The sequence below is a fragment of the Apostichopus japonicus genome, chromosome 7 (assembly GCF_037975245.1).
Source record: "Apostichopus japonicus isolate 1M-3 chromosome 7, ASM3797524v1, whole genome shotgun sequence".
Lineage (NCBI taxonomy): Eukaryota > Metazoa > Echinodermata > Holothuroidea > Aspidochirotida > Stichopodidae > Apostichopus > Apostichopus japonicus.
In genome coordinates this window covers 25,797,099-25,816,841 of record NC_092567.1, presented here as the reverse complement: position 1 = coordinate 25,816,841, position 19,743 = coordinate 25,797,099, and the positions used below count along the sequence as shown (strand labels likewise).

The window sequence follows — 19,743 nt, the reverse complement described above, 5'->3', positions numbered from 1 at the left end:
AGTATAAGTATAAACTATACAATAATACCGTATATCGTATATGTGTATCAAAACATGCACTTCGGAACATAATGTTTCCCATTTATAACTTAGAGCGGGCACACCATATAAGCCCGTAATCCAATGTATGACGTCACATCTACAGCGTGACATCACGAATGTTTGGTCCGGTATACGTTAAAGGGTGTGAAGACTCGCGCAAAAACGTCTAATGCCGGTAATCTGACCTAGTTTCGAAAGAGGTGTAATAGAAGTGTTAGACACTACCATCGATCCTAGAAAATACACACACAGCTTGCTACCGTCGGTAATGTACTAGTGTACACTCAGTACATACAGCTGCGGTCAACACCCACAGCACAGTGTATAAACGATACAGCGATGGACATCTCAGGTCCAGCTAAAGATTACAAGGTATCACGTTTCATTCTTGTCTGCATTTTGTAGCGACACGAACAAAACGTCACTTGCAAAGCAATAGAAAGTTAACTTTTTGAGATGGCTGCACGCGGTTTCGGGCGAGTCCTCAATGCCTCAAAGCGCAGCAGTGTCAAAAAATTACATGTTGTATGTCTAGCCTACTACTATACCATTACCAGGTATACGTACCAAACTACCGATCAGTATAGGCTAGTAGTATATATCGTCAATGCACACGTTTGTAAAGTTTAGTGATAGTGCAGAGATGATATTCACTAGTACCCATGACATTAGAAATGATTATACAGAATGAAGTTGAAGTAGCAGTTGGCTGAATTCATATATAGTTATTCTGCAGGTAATACCCCCATCTCTATCGGCGCTAGTAGTATACTTCACGGATTGTAAACGGTATCTAGTGTGAGGCTATAGCATTATATGTGACGTCATGCATGTGATTCCGGGTTTACATGGTGTGCCAACGCATGTTAGCTCTTTGGCTGTAATGCATCGTCATCATTCTGAACCCTTACATTAAATTAGGTCCATTGTCAACGTTCAGTACATGGCTATAACAACTGACAATAACTTTAGCAAACGATTCATCTTTAGTTAAACTGGATGTAAATAATGAATATAACAACAACAAAAATAATAATAAATAACACCTATTGCCGTCAAATTTGCTATAAATATGCAAATAGAGATCTTCGGAATTTTTTATGACAGCACAACGTAAAATATCGGGATTAGATTTTGAAACTGTTAAACGCAGCCACAAGTTGAGTTGATTGGATGATTAGGCATAACCATAATTCAAGTTTTCTTTTGTTGCTTTTTTTTGCTTTGTTCTACTTAGGTTACGTCGTCATGGAAACTTGTGAACAAAATATTGTCACAAACTTATGAATAAAAGCAAACATATTCCCAAACTTTCAAAGAAATGTTGAAAAGTGTGTTATGTTTTTGAAAATATCTTTGTGTGCTTTTAGCACTAGAAACTAGAAAGTACCTTTATATGAATACCGTGGGCTACGTGACATCTTACACTGAAAGAAGTACTATCTAGGGTGTGTAACACATACTCAGTATTCACAATTTTCATCCTAATGTCATAACGCAAAGAAGAAAAAAATGATACTCTCTCAACCTCAGTTCACAGATACTGAGCATGACCTTATTCCTCCATACTGAGCAAACTGCCTACATTGGAGGGGGGCGGGGGTTGAAGGGGTGCAAACTTCGAGTGGCAGTCGATGGGGTATGGGAGGGGAGGGGGGGGGGTTGAAGGGGTGCAAACTTCGAGTGGCAGTCTATGGGATATGTGACGTTAATTTTTGGGTGAAAACCACAGAATACCTCAAGTCTGTATCCTCAGAGCATTCTGTTTAACAACTTCCGATACTTCCGGTAAGAAGAAGAAAAAGAAAAAAATGTACCCTTTATTAAAACACGTTATACCACATACGGAGTCCTAGCTTCGGTCATGCGCAGTTCACGTTTGTCCCATACTTGTTGATGTCACATTGGGGGTGGGGTATTTGAAATGGTAGACCGAGTCGTGAACGGATTTCCTTCAGTAAGTTATCAATGGCTAATATAAAACAAAAGATAAAATGGTCAAAACTTTGAAACATCTTTTTTTTTAAAAGTTGGATATAAAAACAACATCGGAAATAAAAGTCAACATGTTGATATACAAACATACAGTAAGAAACATATAACTAACAATCACACACATTTATTACAAAATTAAAAACCTTGTTAAAAGTGTACAAATGGTGCTGATACCAAGAATCACGAGTTGTAGGCTGACGATTTTATCCGAGGAACACGTCACATTGTCGTCAATGGTGTCGTATTCAGTGACGTCATGAACAAAGATTAAACGTCCTTCTACATAAGGATGTACTGGATCATGGTCCTGGATGTAGTTAGCCAAGGCTGTTGAATCTAAATTTCCTTCATTCAAGAAAATATACATAAAAAATAATGATAATTGATAAAATTCGCCTCAAACTGAAAAAATTAATTGTGTATAATTGTATTATTAAATGATAATGCGACGATGACGTCACGGTGGCATATTCACTCTTAACACACCAAATTCAAATTGAATTTTTTCCATGCCGTACTACTAGCTTTCAATCTTAAAACGCGTTTTGGAATTAGTAGTCAATCTAATAAGATTGCAATAATCGTAAGACTCAACAATAAATATAAAAAAAAATGAGAAAAAAATAATTGGTAAAATTATCGAAAAAAAAAAATATTTTGCCCTTTTCAAGTTGGTCTTACAATTAAATGTTAGTAGTGTAAGCCGTGGGCATGAATTAACAAAAATCGTAAAGATACATCGATTCTGTTCTACAGAATGTGAGTAAGAACAGTAACCCTTGGCTTGGTCCTTTAACTGTGTGACATTATCAAGAATGGTGTTCACAGTCTTTCAATGATCATCAACAGCGCCCCTAATTTAAGATTCTGCTTAGAGTAATCCCGTACGGTTGTCATGCTTGATTAAAGCTATAGGAATACACAAATCATTGACTTCTTTAACATTAGAAATCCTTCCATAAAAGAGACTGTATTATTCATTTACATCTCATCATATAACTTGGAAATCTTGAATGATTTATCTTCGTTTCTCCCGCGATGACTGTCATACAAACAATCATTTAAAACAAATCATGATCTGCCAATATTTATTCCCAATTTGCTTTTCATTAAACATATGAATTCTATGAATTACTCGAACAATGGTCGACTACAGATAAACCTAAATATGACTTTGAATAATTTGTTTTCCCTTTCATTCTTGCTTCATGATAAATTTGATGGAGAGAATGGAAATTTATGGGCAACCTTTGATCAGGGAAATAATATCAAAGCGATTATTCAGAAAATTTAGCCTGTAGAACTATAGCCAATAATACCATACAGATGGATCGTGCTATAGTGTGTGACATACTGGTGTTATACGTATGATCATGTAGATGTGTCAAGACAAATCAGGGGTTCTCATTTTATACAGAGAAAAACAATACTTATTAAGCAGGGTTGGGGGTATAAATATTGTCCAATTGGGGGGGGGGGGGGGGGAGGGTCAAACTATACTCTCGACGACAGGAATATTATTAGACTATTTATTCAACGAGAAATGGACAAGACTGTCTTGATATTTACCAGAGGTAAGAGATAGGATATTATCTGATATCATGGTGTATCCATCTCCTCCGTCACTTAGAAACGACTGCATTACAACGAAATAGACCTTCTCTGGATTTAAAGGTTCATAGACAGGAATGCTACAGGCTGTACATACTACCTCTATCGATATTACTCGATGACCAGGCTTCCTGTCAAGGTTGTATGTTATGCGCATGCCTGTTGGAGAAAAGCACACACACGTAATGTCGGGGCGTAGCTAGACTGTATATTAAGGTCCCAAGGCTTTTCCAGGGGGCGGGGGTGGGGAGTACTGGGGGCAGGCATGACCTAATCTCTAAACATACTTGTTTTGAGGAGAGGGGGGGAGAGTGGCAGATATTTGGAGGTATTGAACCCTTTACACTACCCCCCCCCCCTCCGTTGCTTGCTCCCTGACATAATGACGAAGATATCATTAGAGTTTGTTAGAAGTGAATATATACATAGCCCTAAACCGTTTTGTTTTGTTATATATTTTAACATACGATGATGGCTCTATAAGTATAGTAACAACCATATATACATTTACTGCCAACCCGACACAGCTAAACATAATTAATTGACTAGGCCTATATACAGACGAAGCATTCACCACAGGGGCGCTACCATCATATTTGTGTTTGCCCACTTGGTTTGTCGTGCATGGTAGGGGGATAAGGTTGACCCCTCCCCTTCGAGAAAGTTTCGTAAAAGGCTGGATGCTTCCATGCAAAATGGTACTATATTCAGCAATTTCTAAAACAATGATTACAGATTTTGGACTGATTAGGTTGTACCGCACGTACATAACAAATTTGTGTACTATACCCTGGGATGCTTGTTATATTGTCTACAAGTATGGTAAGGGTTGAGGGGGCTAGGGAAGGGGGGGGGGAGGTTGGGATGGACCCCTGACTTTATTCTGGAGAAGAGTAGCCTATGCGTGCATGGAATACTTCGAATATTTACCAGAAACCTGGAAAAATGATCCAGGGAGAGTGACAGTGTCATAGTCTCGGACAGAGTGTTCTAACGCCTCCAATATGTATTTTCCCTTGATTTCTACCACATTATTTGTGTTCCCAAAAGGTAGAACAGTATTGACGTTCCCGACGGTCACCTCACCTATATAAATGAAAACATAAACGGAGAATTAAGACACAAAAATCAAATTTCAATTCTAAACTTTTTACCAGAGTAAAACTAGACGGAACATCTTCATTTTTAAAATCGATAATGAGCAACAATAAAGTTAAAACTGCAGTGCCATACATAGGGTCAACATAGTGGCATCTTAGACGTTACATAGGAAATTGTGTTGAGAAAGTGACCTACCCCCTTTCTAGGTCAACTTTACTTGTTTCATCGGGTTAAAATCTACTATATACACGTCTTCCCAGTTACGGTAATCCAAGGTGACATCTTATGTCAATATTTACAATTCCTTTAGCAAAGAAAACCTCGGTTTTGTGCAGGTATCTTACTGTGTTTGTTTTGTTCACTAAAAGGGTGTGAAGACTCGCGCAAAAAGTAACGTCTAATGCCGGTAATCTGACCTAGTTTCGAATGAGGTGTAACAGAAGTGTTAGACACCACCATCGATCCCAGAAAATACGCACACAGCTTGCTACCTTCGGTAATTAGACACTTGTGTACAGTCAGTACATACAGCTGCGGTCAATACCCACAGCACATTGTGCAAACGATACAGCGATGGACATCTCAGGTCCAGCTAAAGATAACAAGGTATCACGTTTCATTACTGTCTGCATTTGTAGTGACAAGCAGAAAACTTCATTTGCAAGCAACGGAAAGTTAACTTTTTCAGAGCGCGGCACGCGGTTTGGGGCGGGTCTTCAATGCCTTTAAGTGGAGCGACAACGAACAATTCGGTGGGGTTGATGGAGTATAGGCGAGGGTGGGGAGGGGGGGGGTCGGAGGAGATCACTTACCATGACCAATTGAAGATCGTATTCCACCCGAATTCATCATAGCGATGCTGACGTCAGTCCAGCCTCTGTTTCCTAGATACGTTATCTGCTCTGACAACATGGCATCGGTGATAAGGTTACCAAGGTTACATTCACGTGACCTACATGACGAGCGCTCTCCATCCAATGTGACGTATGTCTTCCCGATAGAAATTGCAAACGTTTCTGTGACAGGTCTCGCCCACTTTTCAACTTTTTGGAGTATGTCAGGATCTAGTCATCAGAGACATTAAGGGATAATAGTTGGTGTATTTAACTTGTGAGTCCAGCAGTTTCATTCTCGAATCTTCATTAGAGACATTGTACTACCACATATCGCATTATTTCATCATATCGCATTATTTCATCATATCGCATTATATATGGAACAATTTTAAGAATACTGAGACCTAAAATATAATCCCCATAATCCGCGTAATCCACATTCCCCCTCCACCCTCGTGCCCCTGTTATTTACCGTGTATACTGATGAAAAAGGCCATAACTCTGCCCGCGAAGAACTTATCTTACAATCGTGGACTTATCCGGTGTTCGAGCCCTTACTGTCTTAAACCTGAGCACCCTCCTGCACCATGCTAGCCTTCCTTGCTCATTGGTTTATATAGCCTAGGTATAAAGATACTTGGTTTTCCCTGAACCTAGGAGAAATTGATTGAAACTCCCTGCTCTAGACCATCTCATGATGTACTAGGACATCGCTCAAGGTTTAATAGTTTTTCGCTAAATCTGAAGTCCTCCAACCCATCTCCCATCCCGCTCCCACCCGGTCTGTTTACAAATTCTTACCTTGTTCTATGGAATCATCAAGTAAAATCGGGTTTCCTGTCCAACTTTTAACCTTGCCATCGTCATCAAAAGTTATCTTCAACATCCCGAGATATTTGCCGTATGTGTAATCTTGAACAACCAGACATATATCCTGAGAGTTGTGTGAAGGGTTCACGACAATGGGATAAACATCGTAAGGCACTTCGGTTGACGGTGGATCACCTACACACGAAAACAAAATGTTAGGAGGGTCGTGTTATCATGTACTTAATCATAACTATAAATATATATAAATTCAGATCATCGGACAACTGAACGTAACCGGTGGCGTGTTCTTATTTCTTCCTGGTCAGGCGGTTTGTTACCATGGTGACATTTTTAAAAGAAACCTGTTTCTTTGTGTAATTTGTCTTTGGAACCTCTCGTCCTCTCGTCCTGTATATATATATATATATATATATATATATATATATATATATATATATATATATATATATATATATATATATATATATATTATATATATATATATATATATATATATATATATATTATCCAGAAAGATCAAATAACTGCCAACCGGGCTTAATATACTCAAATAACTCCACCGGGCTTATTTTAGTGAGGAAAAACTTAAAAACAGGGGTGGACGCCCCTGGACCCTCCAGGCACCTTCATGCCCCCTCCCCCTTGATAGATCCTTCTTGTTCAATTACATACCGGTGTAGAGGAACGTGTCCGTGTGGCCACCGACCACTACGTCTAAATTACGAACTTCTCGGGCAATCTTTTTGTCGATTCTTATCCCAGCATGCCCCACGGCAATTATTATCTTTACTCCTTCTGCCACCAATTTATCGACTTCTTTCTGTACAGCCTGAACCTCGTCAGTAAAACGAAGATTACCTGCGCAAAAAAATCATATTAAATCGAAATAAAACAAAGGAAATATCTAAAATTGAAATAAATGCAATATCAAACAAAATCCATTGCTTTAGAGGCGATCGGATGTCTCGTATAACATTCCAAATGCGTCATTCTCCATGCAGTAGCTGCATGAAGTATGGTGTGGCCATTCCCTTGTTGTAATAAACTCATGGGGTCCCTTGGTATACTGGCTACCACCGTTGAGAATAGGTACTACCAGATTCGAACCCAATGCCGGAGCCCTGTGTCAGCATTTGCTTCGTCCTCATCCTATTTATGTATCAAAACAATGTTACAAGCACAACCCGAAAGAGAAACGTGTTGTGTCTTGCCTGGAAGTGCTCAAAGAGGACCTTTGACCACGGGCGATCCTTGTCATTTGACCATTGATCCTTGTCCCTAGACAATCGGTCTCAGCTGCGTATTGCATAATTCCCTGCTGATATTAGATGTTAAGTGATCTCTACAGGAAATCCCTATCATGGTTATTGTATCAGTGACACTGCTTTCATACACGATCAACCATTGGCGTATAAGATGACATTTCTGTTGTGTGTGTATATTTTTGGGGGTGGCCGGGGGGGGGGGGAGGGGGAGTATTGGAGAGAAGGAGCGGTACAATGTTACAAGTTAAGGCACACATGGCCTGCGAAGGAGAAATATCATGTGATATGGGTCCAGTGGTAACGCTTTATGAAGCTGCACCATATTGGAGATATTTCGTGTTCACTCGTCGCGATTTTAAATGACTAACAACAAAATAGGCCAACGTGTCAGAATGGACGATTTTAATCCCTATATCGACCAAAACGAAAAACAACAAAGAATATTAACGAGGAATCAACTGTGAGAATTTTGAAAGAGAACATATTTCTCACCAGTTTTAGATACAGATGGCGTCCGATGCCAAGTATATCCAACCACTCCAATCCTTTCCCCATCGACAGTTATAATAGTCGATTTTTCAAATTTCCCAGTAATGCTCGGTTCGTATGTGGTATCGATGTTGCTACTCAAAACTGGAAACGTCACATTATCGAGGAATGGTATCAGACCAGAGACTTCCAGATCAAATTCATGATTTCCGATCGCCTGCGAAGAATGAATGATAAAAGCAAAAAGAAGCATCTTTAATGATGATATGCGCATTTGTGATTATGTAGACCGAGATATGAATGACAACAAAATATTTTTCTATGCTTTACGATGGGAGGGCGTGGGGTTGGGAGGGGAGGGGAGGGGAGTGGGAGGGGAAAAAGGGGAGTGGGAGGGGAGGGTGTAAGGCGAGAGGGGGAGGGGATATTAATGCCGTATTACGTTATAATAATATGTGTATAGTTTACTACATCTACGTGGCTTGTAGAATGTTTCAATTCACCTCACTATAGCACAACTGTCATTGTGTTATGACGTTTATATAATTTTGTGATTATGTAGACCGAGATATGAATGACAACAAAATATTTTTCTATGCTGTACGATGGGAGGGCGTGGGGTTGGGAAGGAAGGGGAGGGGAGTGGGAGGGGAAAAGGGGGAGTGGGAGGGGAGGGTGTAAGGCGAGAGGGGGAGGGGATATTAATGCCGTATTACGTTATAATAATATGTGTATAGTTTACTACATCTACGTGGCTTGTAGAATGTTTCAATTTACCTCACTATAGCACAACTGTTACTGTGTTATGACGTTTATATAATTTGAAGCATCTAGTATGAAAGTATGAAGTTTATTGTTCATTTGATTCTAGAGTTATCAATAAATGGAGGAAAAGAAAATATCTATATAATATTTTCATTAATCGACTCAGACGAAGTGTACAAAGATTCTCTACAAAAGCTGAACTACCGAGCTGTTGCCATAGAAACGGCGAGCCATGTTTAATAGAAACCTTGCTGCTATAGTGTTCGAAGCATTGTTCAAAATTTTAAATATGTTATAAATAATGTTAAGTGATACATGTCAAATTGAAGATAGGGAATTGGATGAGAAATTGTACATTTTTATGTCGAATTTAAAGCGGTATAGGTGCAGGATTTAAGTCTGCTTAAAGTGTGTTTGTAATATCATATATGGTAAACATGTACTATGGTATCTTTGGAGTTATATACCGTTATATATATATATATAGCCTCAAATACATAGCCAGGTGTAATCAGTTGAGGGGGGGGGGGGTGGGAGTTAAGGCAGTACACCACTAATAGAATGAGGTGCACAATACTTGTGTCATGTGCGTTGTGAGGATTGTTTACTCGTGATGCACCACACGTAGTACAGTAGTCTGTATACGTGGAGAGCCAGGCGGAGGGGTCGGGGGAGGGGGTGAGGATAGGGGGTGTGCCCTGGCACGTGCATCCTAGTTTTCTATTTTAACTCTGATATATAAATATATATATATATATATATATATATGAATGTATGTATCAAACTGAATCTGAAACGTGTTTAATATTTAATACAGGGATAGGTTAAAAATGTATATTTAGCATGCGACAAACATATAAACCTGTTCCAACATGGTGTGTATCAATTAATTTATGATGTAGACTGATGCTGGTAAATATTTTGATTTAAACTGATAAGACCGTGTGTGGGTTTAAAGTGGAGTACGCATATTAAATTATATTCGACGAGTTTTACTGTGATTTGATTGTAATGAATCGATCGGAAGTAATGTATTTCATTTTTCATCCTAGTTGTATAGTTCTTTCTCCCTTGGTTTCTGTGTTTGTTTATTTTTGAATGCAATTACGAACCATTGCGTCATATCCCAGTAGCTGCATATAGTAAGCTGCGGCGAGTCCTTGATGGTAATAAAACCATAGAGTTCCCTGGAACTGATCACCGCCGTCAAGAAAAATGACGTTGTTGTGTTCACTTCTAATCTTCTTCAACATCGTCGCCCGTCTTGCTACACCCCCGAAACATGTTCCCCTCCTAGCTGCTTCGTCCGGGCTACAGTTGGTTCCAAACTCGTTAAACTGCTCGTACCGTGCATGGACATCGTTCGTATGTAACAAGGTCAGTTCAAATGCCATGGCCTTGAGATATAGACTTGGCCATATGACCAGTATAAGTGGGGCGTAACCAATCATGAATTCCATCATGCTATAACAACAAAAGAAAAGAATAAAAAAGTTAACTAGAAGCGTTGTATCATCTCCATACTATGGTTTTAATATTAATGAATAAAAGAAGACAATGAATGAGATAACAATGAAATATTTACATTGTTTTGTTATTAATTAATCTATCAGAATATGAGGTTTAGGAGGATCGGTCAAACGAATCTAAAGATGCTTTTTATTTTCCTTTTCGCATTTATTTAATTTGTCATTGAATTTTGTGTTAATAAATATTTTTGCTTTTGAAGTTTCGATTATTGCATGTTAAAATTACTGTACATTTCATCTATTTATGTTAGAATATTCAAAGCATTGTTAGTTTTTGTAATTTAGTTAATAGTTAATTGTAATTAAGTAAAAAATTTCGCTTTACCTTTTTGCATGAATGGGTACAATAATATGATATATGTAATTATTGCGGTATAAGAGTGCAACATCATGGGTTTCGAGTACAAGTATAAATTCCTCTTGGTATACCAATGCGAGTGCAAAAAACAAGTCTTTGTGCGAGAGTATATGAGTACCTAATATTGTACTATTTACATAGGCGTAGGAGGCGGGGGGCTGGGGGCTGCAGCCCCCAACCAAAAATATTTGTGAAAATTCGGGCAATACGCTGAGAATTTTTCGGGCACCTACTGAAAGAAAAGTAATTTGCAATGTGTTTTTCAATCGTTAAACTGATATTATTATGATCATTATTATTTTAACGACTTCCTCAATAATTATAACCAATATGGAAGGGTAATAACACGGCAAATAATTGTATGTTATTCGCATGTGATGTTATAACCGATGAATGTCTATATGATATGAACATTAAGATGATGATTTATGCGTGCGGAGCGGGCGCAAAATTTTGGTTATATTTTTTGGGCAAATCGTTACAGCCTCCCCCCCCCCCCCCAAATCAAAGTAGGCCCCAAGGCCTATGACTATTTATATCACAAATTGCCCGAGTATAAGTGTAAGTGTACTTATATCTGATGACGAGTACAAGTATGGGCAACTATGCTAAAATATGATTAATAGTAAGTACTCAATATACGTCTGTGGTATATTGTACATCTGACTATACGAAATAAATCAAAAGATCTCATTTCGAATACGCCACACTATTAAATATTAACCAGTTAATTAATACTCATAATCATGGTAAATACAATAAAACAGCTTTTTTCTGTACTGTATTGATGTCACACTTCGAATCACTGACAGTACAAACAGTATCAATATCATTATTTATATCAGAGAAAGATTAGAGGAGCTTCTCATACTGTCAATACGAGTGCTTTAAAGCATGATATGAGAAGACAGTATAGAGTGGTATTAGCACTGGAAAAATTGCCCCAACCGTGTATATGACTGCAAATTTATATAAGGTTGCTTTAATTTATCCTTTACTTTAATTACACTCGGTACTATTTCATATGCAGCGAAAGCAATTACAATATATTGTATAGTATAACATTGTCAACATTGTACGTTGTTAACTTAGTGCACGCATTTCATCTGAGAGTTCATATGTCTCCCCTTTCAACTCATACATGTCGTTCTAATTGCATACATTCGATTCATTTCTGAAATTTAGAAGGACTCTATCTTCCTATGACGTCATCACTTATCATGAAATAGTCTACAAACTAACATCAAGGTACCTTAATGGATAATGTTTAGTGGCAAACACTTGAATCATTTTCTTTTTCCGAATCGATAATGATTCAATGCATCAGCTGGACAATATTTAACATAGAAGTTATAAAACGCAATCATGACAAAGACCTAATGTACAACGAGGTCTTAAGATGATCTCGATTATTAAAAGTGTAAAGAATTGGAACAGAGTACAATGACTTTGAATTTGAGAGCTTTAGTTAGGGAGTGATAATTATTATGCATGTAAAAGGATCAGGGCTGTGATGTGGCTTCAAGAATCACCAATAAGGAACTTAAGCGTGGCGTGGCGTGGCATGGAGTGGCGTGGCGGAGCCGAAACGCAAGGGGAACATACCCCAGGGATGTGCCCAGGATTTCCTGAGTGCCGGGTATACTGATCGCCATCCTGGGGGAGGGGTCTAAGGGGAGGTGTGATAATTTTTCGATTTTGAAGTTATATACAGAGCTAGTGTAGTGTGATACTGCATGCTGCAGATTAAAACCACACCTACTCCATATCTCCGCACCTGTATTTACATGAATTTGACAATTGGGGGAAACAAGGATACATGTGGCCCAATTTATGTTGAACATACTGTAATGTTACGAATGTCGGGATTTTAGATGATAATAGTGCTGGGCGGGATTCAAGATTTTTAAGACAGTGCTGGGCGGTAATTTTTAGTGCTGGGCGGGGCCGCCCAGTGCCGCCCAGCGTGGGCACATCCCTGATACCCATTGCATATTTTCATAAATAAAAAGTGTCCTTTTTGGCCATAAAATATTCTTTTTCCATTTTCTGTAAGTAGAAAGTACACATTTATGATTTAATAAGTGACCTTGTGAGGACATACTGCGGTGTGTTACTACAAAGATAATGTTTGGGGGAAAGTAAATATTCTAATCATAGCAAAAGCATAATTACTTTGTTCTCCTCACCGAACAAAAAGAAATATCATTTTTTATTTTTTTACAAATTACAAATGCGGGGAAAACGAATATTCAATAACAAATTATAAATGCAGGGAAAATAAATATTCAAAAATTATAAATGCAGGGAAATTAAAATTCAATGACAAATTATAAATGCGAAGGTTAAACAACAAATTATAAATGAAAGAAAAACGAATATCCAACAACAAATTATAAATGAAGTGAAAACGAATATTCAATAACAAATTATAAATGCAAGGAAAACGAATATTCAACATCCAATTGAACAACACATTATAATAGAAAAGTAAACCATTTGAATATTCAACTCCAAATCAACAACACATTATAATAGAAAAGTAAACCCTTTGAATATTCAACAACCAATTCAACAACACAATATAATAGAAAAGTAACCATTTGAATATTTAACTCCAAATCAACAATACATTATAATAGAAAAGTAAACCCTTTGAATATTCAACATCCAACCTCAACAAACTCTTTGAATATTCAACATCTAATTCAACAACAAATTATAATAGAAAAGTAAAACCTTTGAAGCCCATCTGCCTGCACGCTGACAACACCGACTATTATAACTTATGATCCGTTTACTCGAGTAAGGAATGTATTATCTTTAGAAAATAGTTTACATTCGGACAAACTTTCTCTTCTATATAAGGACATCACATTTTCTGCTACCTTAATATCCCTTTAACATTGAAAAAAAATATTGAGAATTCAACTGACCGTTATGATTAACTGTGTAATGCCACTTGCCATACATATGGTAATGTAATGCTTTTAATGTAATAAACACAACCAGATGGAAACAATATTCATCGACAGGCTTTTGTGTTTGTCTGTGTATGTGATCAGTCTCAATCAATGTCTTTATATTAATAAACATAAGATATTAATAAAGATAACTTAATATAATCTGTCATAAAAGTTGCTACACATTCATCATTTATATATATATATATATATATATATATATATATATATATATATTTATATATATATATATGTATTTATACATATAAGTTATATTCATGCATGCGCAGTATTTACAATTGCACTCTGAAAACGAACAGATGGTTCGCAACAAGACTTGCTGCCTGATTGGATGTCTGCATATATAATACACAGAGGTTTCTGTTTGATTTAACATATCATAGATAATATGTAATATCATATCGATTACTGTGTGGCAGCTACTTGTATGATGTATAAACTAAAAAATCAAAATATGACGTTAAGCTTTCCAAGAATAGGCAGTTAACAGTCGTGTTCACCCGGCCTGTCATTAAACCTGCCATATAACAGAACAAACTGCTTCAAAAGAGCATAGAAGTAGATATAAAGAAAAACATCAGACGATCTGAAGAGCTCTTCTTTGACGCTATAATTTTGCGTTAGATTGACGCTGTGACTAAACCAGATAATACCCACAAATAGTTGTATGGTCCCCCACCTATGAAGACTCACAGGGTTAGGAACAGGAGGGGCCAACAGGGGCCGTTGTTCAGGCATTCCATTATTATTAAATTTAATTCCATTTGCTCTATATGCTACATCTTATTTCCGAAATTTTGAGGCAAATCATTATTTCGATGAAATAATGATAGAGTTTAAGAAAGTAGAAAATTGGACATAGAATAATAAAATTATAGGACCAGCCTTCTCTCCAACCCCACGGGTTCTTTGACCTCTCATATTTTGGCTGAGTCCCCCGCGACTGGGTCTATATGATTAATAAGACAATTTTCCAATTTTAATGACGGAACGGCGTGACCCATGCCAAAACAGTCAGAAATATTTGTGTCCCGTCACTTTTACGTTTTATGCATAATTTATGCATATTTTATCCGCGATTGACGCAATTTTGTTGGACACATGGTATTCCAATGATTATTCATAATAACACTAGATTAAAACAAAGGTTAAAGTAAAAACGAAACGTATGAATTATGAATGTCCCCTTCGTTGCTTGTCAAGGATGTTGTTAAGTTCATCTACATATTTCTTTCATTATTGATGTATTTTTTTGCGAATAAGATTTGTAATAAAAAATGTACAAGTTACAATTTTAGAGCAACTCTTATACAGGGCTAATATCACCTCTGAACGTCAAAGTCTCGTCAAGAACCTATAAAAAAAAAAGGATATCCATGAAAATTGGTGACATTTTTATTGGTAGAAAATGTCAGTTGCCTGCATCAGTTGATAAATTTATTGGCAGCTCAACGCCAAGAGACTGAGCAATACATGTGACGATAATTTCAAACTGTCTACACACAATGTTTTTTTATGGACAGACAGTTGTCTTACATGTTTTTGCTTGTCTTTATAGTTAACGTCACTCTTACATCGCGCCTTTCAAATTCTTAATAGAATTTGATGACGTCAGCATAGACCGCTCCATTAAAGGGGTATTCCAGACATTTATATGTAAGGTAAAAACCTCGACAACCCACATATGTGCAGAAATATCAAAATTTAATAGAAAAGCTTAATGCTTTTGGTTAACATTTTGATATTTTAATATGAGGGTTACCTCAAGACGTAAACAATCTAATGTTTTTTTGCTATGGGGTTTTGTGTTGCATCTTAGCAACTGATCTAATTTTCTGTATGTTAAACCAAGTAGCCCAGCCACTTCAATTGGTGAACTCCAAATGTTAAATAAGCCATTCCTCAAAAATTAAACATGGTATAATGAAATATAATCTGGATAGCAGTGTTTTACAACACTCTACAATATGTTAAGATGGATTTTGTTCCTAATGTCACCTTTTAGTTACTCAACGACATAGAGGAGATCACAAAAGTTAAGTTAAAGGAGAAATGTTACAAGTAAGGTTAATTTCCCGACAAACCGCGTAGAAACAATTGTTGTCGCAACCTAAGTAAGTGTTTCAATATCTGAGCACAAAACATGAACAATTAGGAAGGAACAGAAGAACTCACTACATCGAAAAAGCTTTCATTAAAGAGTATTGGAGACATTTTACTACATCAGTTAACTATGTCGATAACTTGCACATACAGGTTGGACTTTTGATCTGGTTATTAAGGAATGAAAAAACGAAAATTCTGTCAAGCTAAATCTTTTCTTGGACCTTTGTTTGGTAAGCAATGTTGACCAAAGTTTTGAATCGCTTAGTGCTCAAGAAATCCCAAAATGGAAAACTTTGTTAAGCTCAATTGTTGACGCCGTCAAAACTAGCAGTTCTAGTTGCTGATGTTATAGCAACACTTTTACACTATCAAACCAAAAGGGCATAAGCTAAAAACAAAATTCATTGAATTTATTGTCAAACATGCATTTTCAGGTTTTGCTATTCAGTTATTTTTGGCCAGCTATATTCTACGTTAATGAGACGAACGAATCTCTCTCTCTTCCCTTGTCGATTATGCGCTCTCAACAACGAGAACTTTCTCCTCTTTTAGTTTAAGCGGATGACAGACTATATAGGAAATTTAAATATACAACAAGAACATGAGGACGTGTATTTCATTAAACAATGATAAGTATTGATGATAACTTTAATAGATGTTGACTTTGGATTTCAGTCTTTTTTATATTTTAATGTCATAAATGCATATCAGTAATGTTAATAATTTTAACATGATTGGGGGAAGAAAAAAGACAACACGACAACACTTAAGTGCATAAAGTGTTTTGTATAGAGCTATATATATATATATATATATATATATATATATATATATATATATATATATATATATATATATGTGTGTATATATATATGTATATGTATATGTATGTATGTATATATATATATATATATATATGTATGTTTATATATATATATATATATATCGATGGTAATAGCTTTTAGGCACCAGCAAAATTCTTTGTAAAATTGAACGTGACAACCGAATGAAAGCAACTATAGCCGTCGGGAATGTAGGAATATCACTTAGGTTGTACAGTAAGGGTACAGGAACACGATAGCTGGCTTAAATTTCACATTGGAACTATATCAACGGTAAGTAGATGGGATAGGCTATCATTTTAATTTTGATTAGTTGTACACTTGAAACATGCCAGTGATATAAAGTGTGTACTCTCTGCGCTGTGCAAACTGATAACCAAAGATTACAAATAATCGGTTCATTGCCCCCCAAAGTTTCATAGAATGTCGAAAAGTAGTGGCGGCCACACTAAGAATATTTGCAACAGCTCCCTGATCTTACTAATATAATTAGCTATCTAACTAAGCATTTATCAATTCCTTTGGTTTATTTAGAGCTTCAGAAGTTCTCGCTTCGTTGAAAACTAAAATGCTGGCAATATTTTCTAGGTTAAAAGTACACAAAATACCATTTTTTTTCTTGAAAATATAAATGTTTAAATCTTGGTGAAATTTAGCGATTGCATCTGGTAACAGCCGAAGAATTGAAGTGATCAGAACAATCTATCTGATTTTTTATAGTTTCCTTTCATAATGTTACAATACAATTTTTATCCACTCAGGAGCAAGTCCACATTTTTTTTGTATACGGATCAGTGAGATGTTATTAAGTATTTTGATTTTAATAAACTTATAGTAAAAATAGTTATAATGAAAAACTTACTTATAATTATATAGTTAAAACTAAAGATTGACAATCTTTTTTCTTAATTGTTTCTATTAAACATTTCCATGAGGTAATATTATTAACATGAAATCTGATAAAAAGGTTAATACTAAAATATACGTTTGTTTTTATGAAACTTACTAAATTTTTATATTGAAACACGACGTATGATTATATAGCGAAACCTGACCAAAAAAAGTAATTACAACTGTTTACAATAAAACCTTACATATAAAGAGAACACAGTATAAAAAACGTATTATACATATATATATTTATACTTAAAATAGAAATGAAGATAGTTGCTTTCTGATTTATTTCTCAGTTTGATAATCTTTTGATTTGTTTTTATTAAATTATAATTGCTTGTAATGAAACTTATCAAGGCAACAAGTTATAGTAACATATGATTAAAAATTATGGAAGTTAATTTTTGGGTTATCAAATTACAAGAACGCAATATTGTAACACCTGGATGGAAATAAGACTAATTATTCTTCAGTTTATTACATTTCTCTTTGATATATTACATTTTCCTATTCTCTTTAAAAAAAAATCTTTAATTTGATTACATTTTGCTTCATTTTGTATTAAATTACAATTTATGATGATGAAACTTTACATATCAAGAGAACACTATAGAGTTAAAACTTTTTAATGTTTGCTTTTGGTAAATTTTACAAAATTGGTTGTAAGGAAACATCGCGTTTTTTACGTTTTAAGGGAATAAATCGAAGTAAAACCTTAATCAATGGATCAACCGGCTGATTAGAACATCCTAAAGACTACGATCAAATACAGACTACGATACCATACAAGTGAAGAAAACTAACCAATGATCTTCCAATTATACACGCGATTTGTGTAATTCTTATGTCAATGCAATTAGTTTCTAAACAACAAACTGTAAACTTACAAACATACAAACGAACATATTATAGATGAAATTAGCCTACTCACCTCGATTCTGATCAATTTCAGTGCCAACAAACTTGTTCTTCGGTCCCTCGATGGTAAGTTATTTTACGTTCACGTCTGTACCGTATTACAATCTCATCTACAGTAGACAGCGATCAAAAGAGGTTTGATTGGCCGACAAGAAAATAAATTAGCCACAAAAAAGGCAAGCGTCAAATTCATTTTGCTGATGAGGCTTAAAGCGGTATATTGAACCGAGTAATACATATTTCAAAGGTGAAGTCACTGGTAGAGAATGGTCTTTATATATAGTGTGGAAGCTATTATCTATCATCGTTTAGCATCACAGTTATATTTCTGTATTCATATTTATTCATTCTTTGGGGAATAATAAAGTTCCGTAAACCGCTTTTTAATTTACAAAAAGAAAATGAAAAATCCCCGTTTCAGAGGTGTTTGTAATATTTCCCATAATTTAGAGGAAATGAATTTAATTTGTTTTATTATAATGTATTCATGTACCTGTACTTATGTTTTAATACTTTAAGTTTCCATTTGTTTGCTGACCTGGTTTTCTTGGCAAATGACTTTAAAATAGTGGGAAACGGTAAGTTAAGACTAAAACGTAAATCAAACGTGAAATCATTTGTATTATATTGACGTGGTACTGGTGTTGCATGTTGGTTTATGATATAGTGAATGAAGTCTTGTATTTGTTAGCGATGTACGTTAAATTAACCTGATCATACGCACAGTCTATAATCAAAGGTAACACTTTTCGCTCGTGTTGTGGTTTAATAAATGCAAGACATATTTCTAACGCTATTGACAAAGATGATTTATGATTATTATTTTTTTTATACGGAAGAAGACTATTCCAGCTAACGAAACAACGCGTGTCTACGTCCAAATTCAGGAAGAAAGACTAAAAGTGTGCATATCAAACACTACGAAAACGTACAATGTGCCATACGAGATATAATATCAATATATATATATATATATATTATAGGCCTATATATATATATATATCAATATATATATATCAATATATATATATATATATATATATATATATTTATATGTATTAAAGAATTTTATTTCACTACAATGCATGCGCATGTCAACATATGAAAAGACTGAAATGCGGTTCATGTCACATTTTTAAGGCGTCGAATTTCACCAACAATCCGGCGAATTCATGCT

General features: G+C 35.7%; 1 protein-coding gene across 1 annotated transcript; it reads right to left on the bottom strand.

Moving 5' to 3' along the window:
- Positions 1-1,280: 1,280 nt before the first annotated feature.
- LOC139969899 (snake venom 5'-nucleotidase-like) lies at positions 1,281-19,501 on the bottom strand. The gene is made up of 9 exons (XM_071975279.1): positions 18,580-19,501; positions 10,048-10,399; positions 8,174-8,387; positions 7,089-7,274; positions 6,387-6,590; positions 5,562-5,813; positions 4,579-4,734; positions 3,607-3,807; positions 1,281-2,382 (listed from the first exon to the last, which is right to left on the bottom strand). The coding sequence occupies exons 2-9, from the start codon at positions 10,396-10,398 to the stop codon at positions 2,165-2,167; spliced, it is 1,782 nt and encodes a 593-aa protein (XP_071831380.1). The 5' UTR covers position 10,399; positions 18,580-19,501; the 3' UTR covers positions 1,281-2,164.
- Positions 19,502-19,743: the final 242 nt, after the last annotated feature.

Excerpts from the sequence above, each read along its gene's own strand:
- LOC139969899 (XM_071975279.1), bottom strand. The coding sequence starts at position 10,398 with ATGATGGAATTCATGATTGGTTACGCCCCACTTATACTGGTCATATGG. Across the intron at positions 8,388-10,047 it reads TACTGGGATATGACGCAATG|GCGATCGGAAATCATGAATT; the intron begins GTTCGTAATTGC and ends CATTCTTCGCAG. Across the intron at positions 2,383-3,606 it reads TATCCTATCTCTTACCTCTG|GAAATTTAGATTCAACAGCC; the intron begins GTAAATATCAAG and ends TCTTGAATGAAG.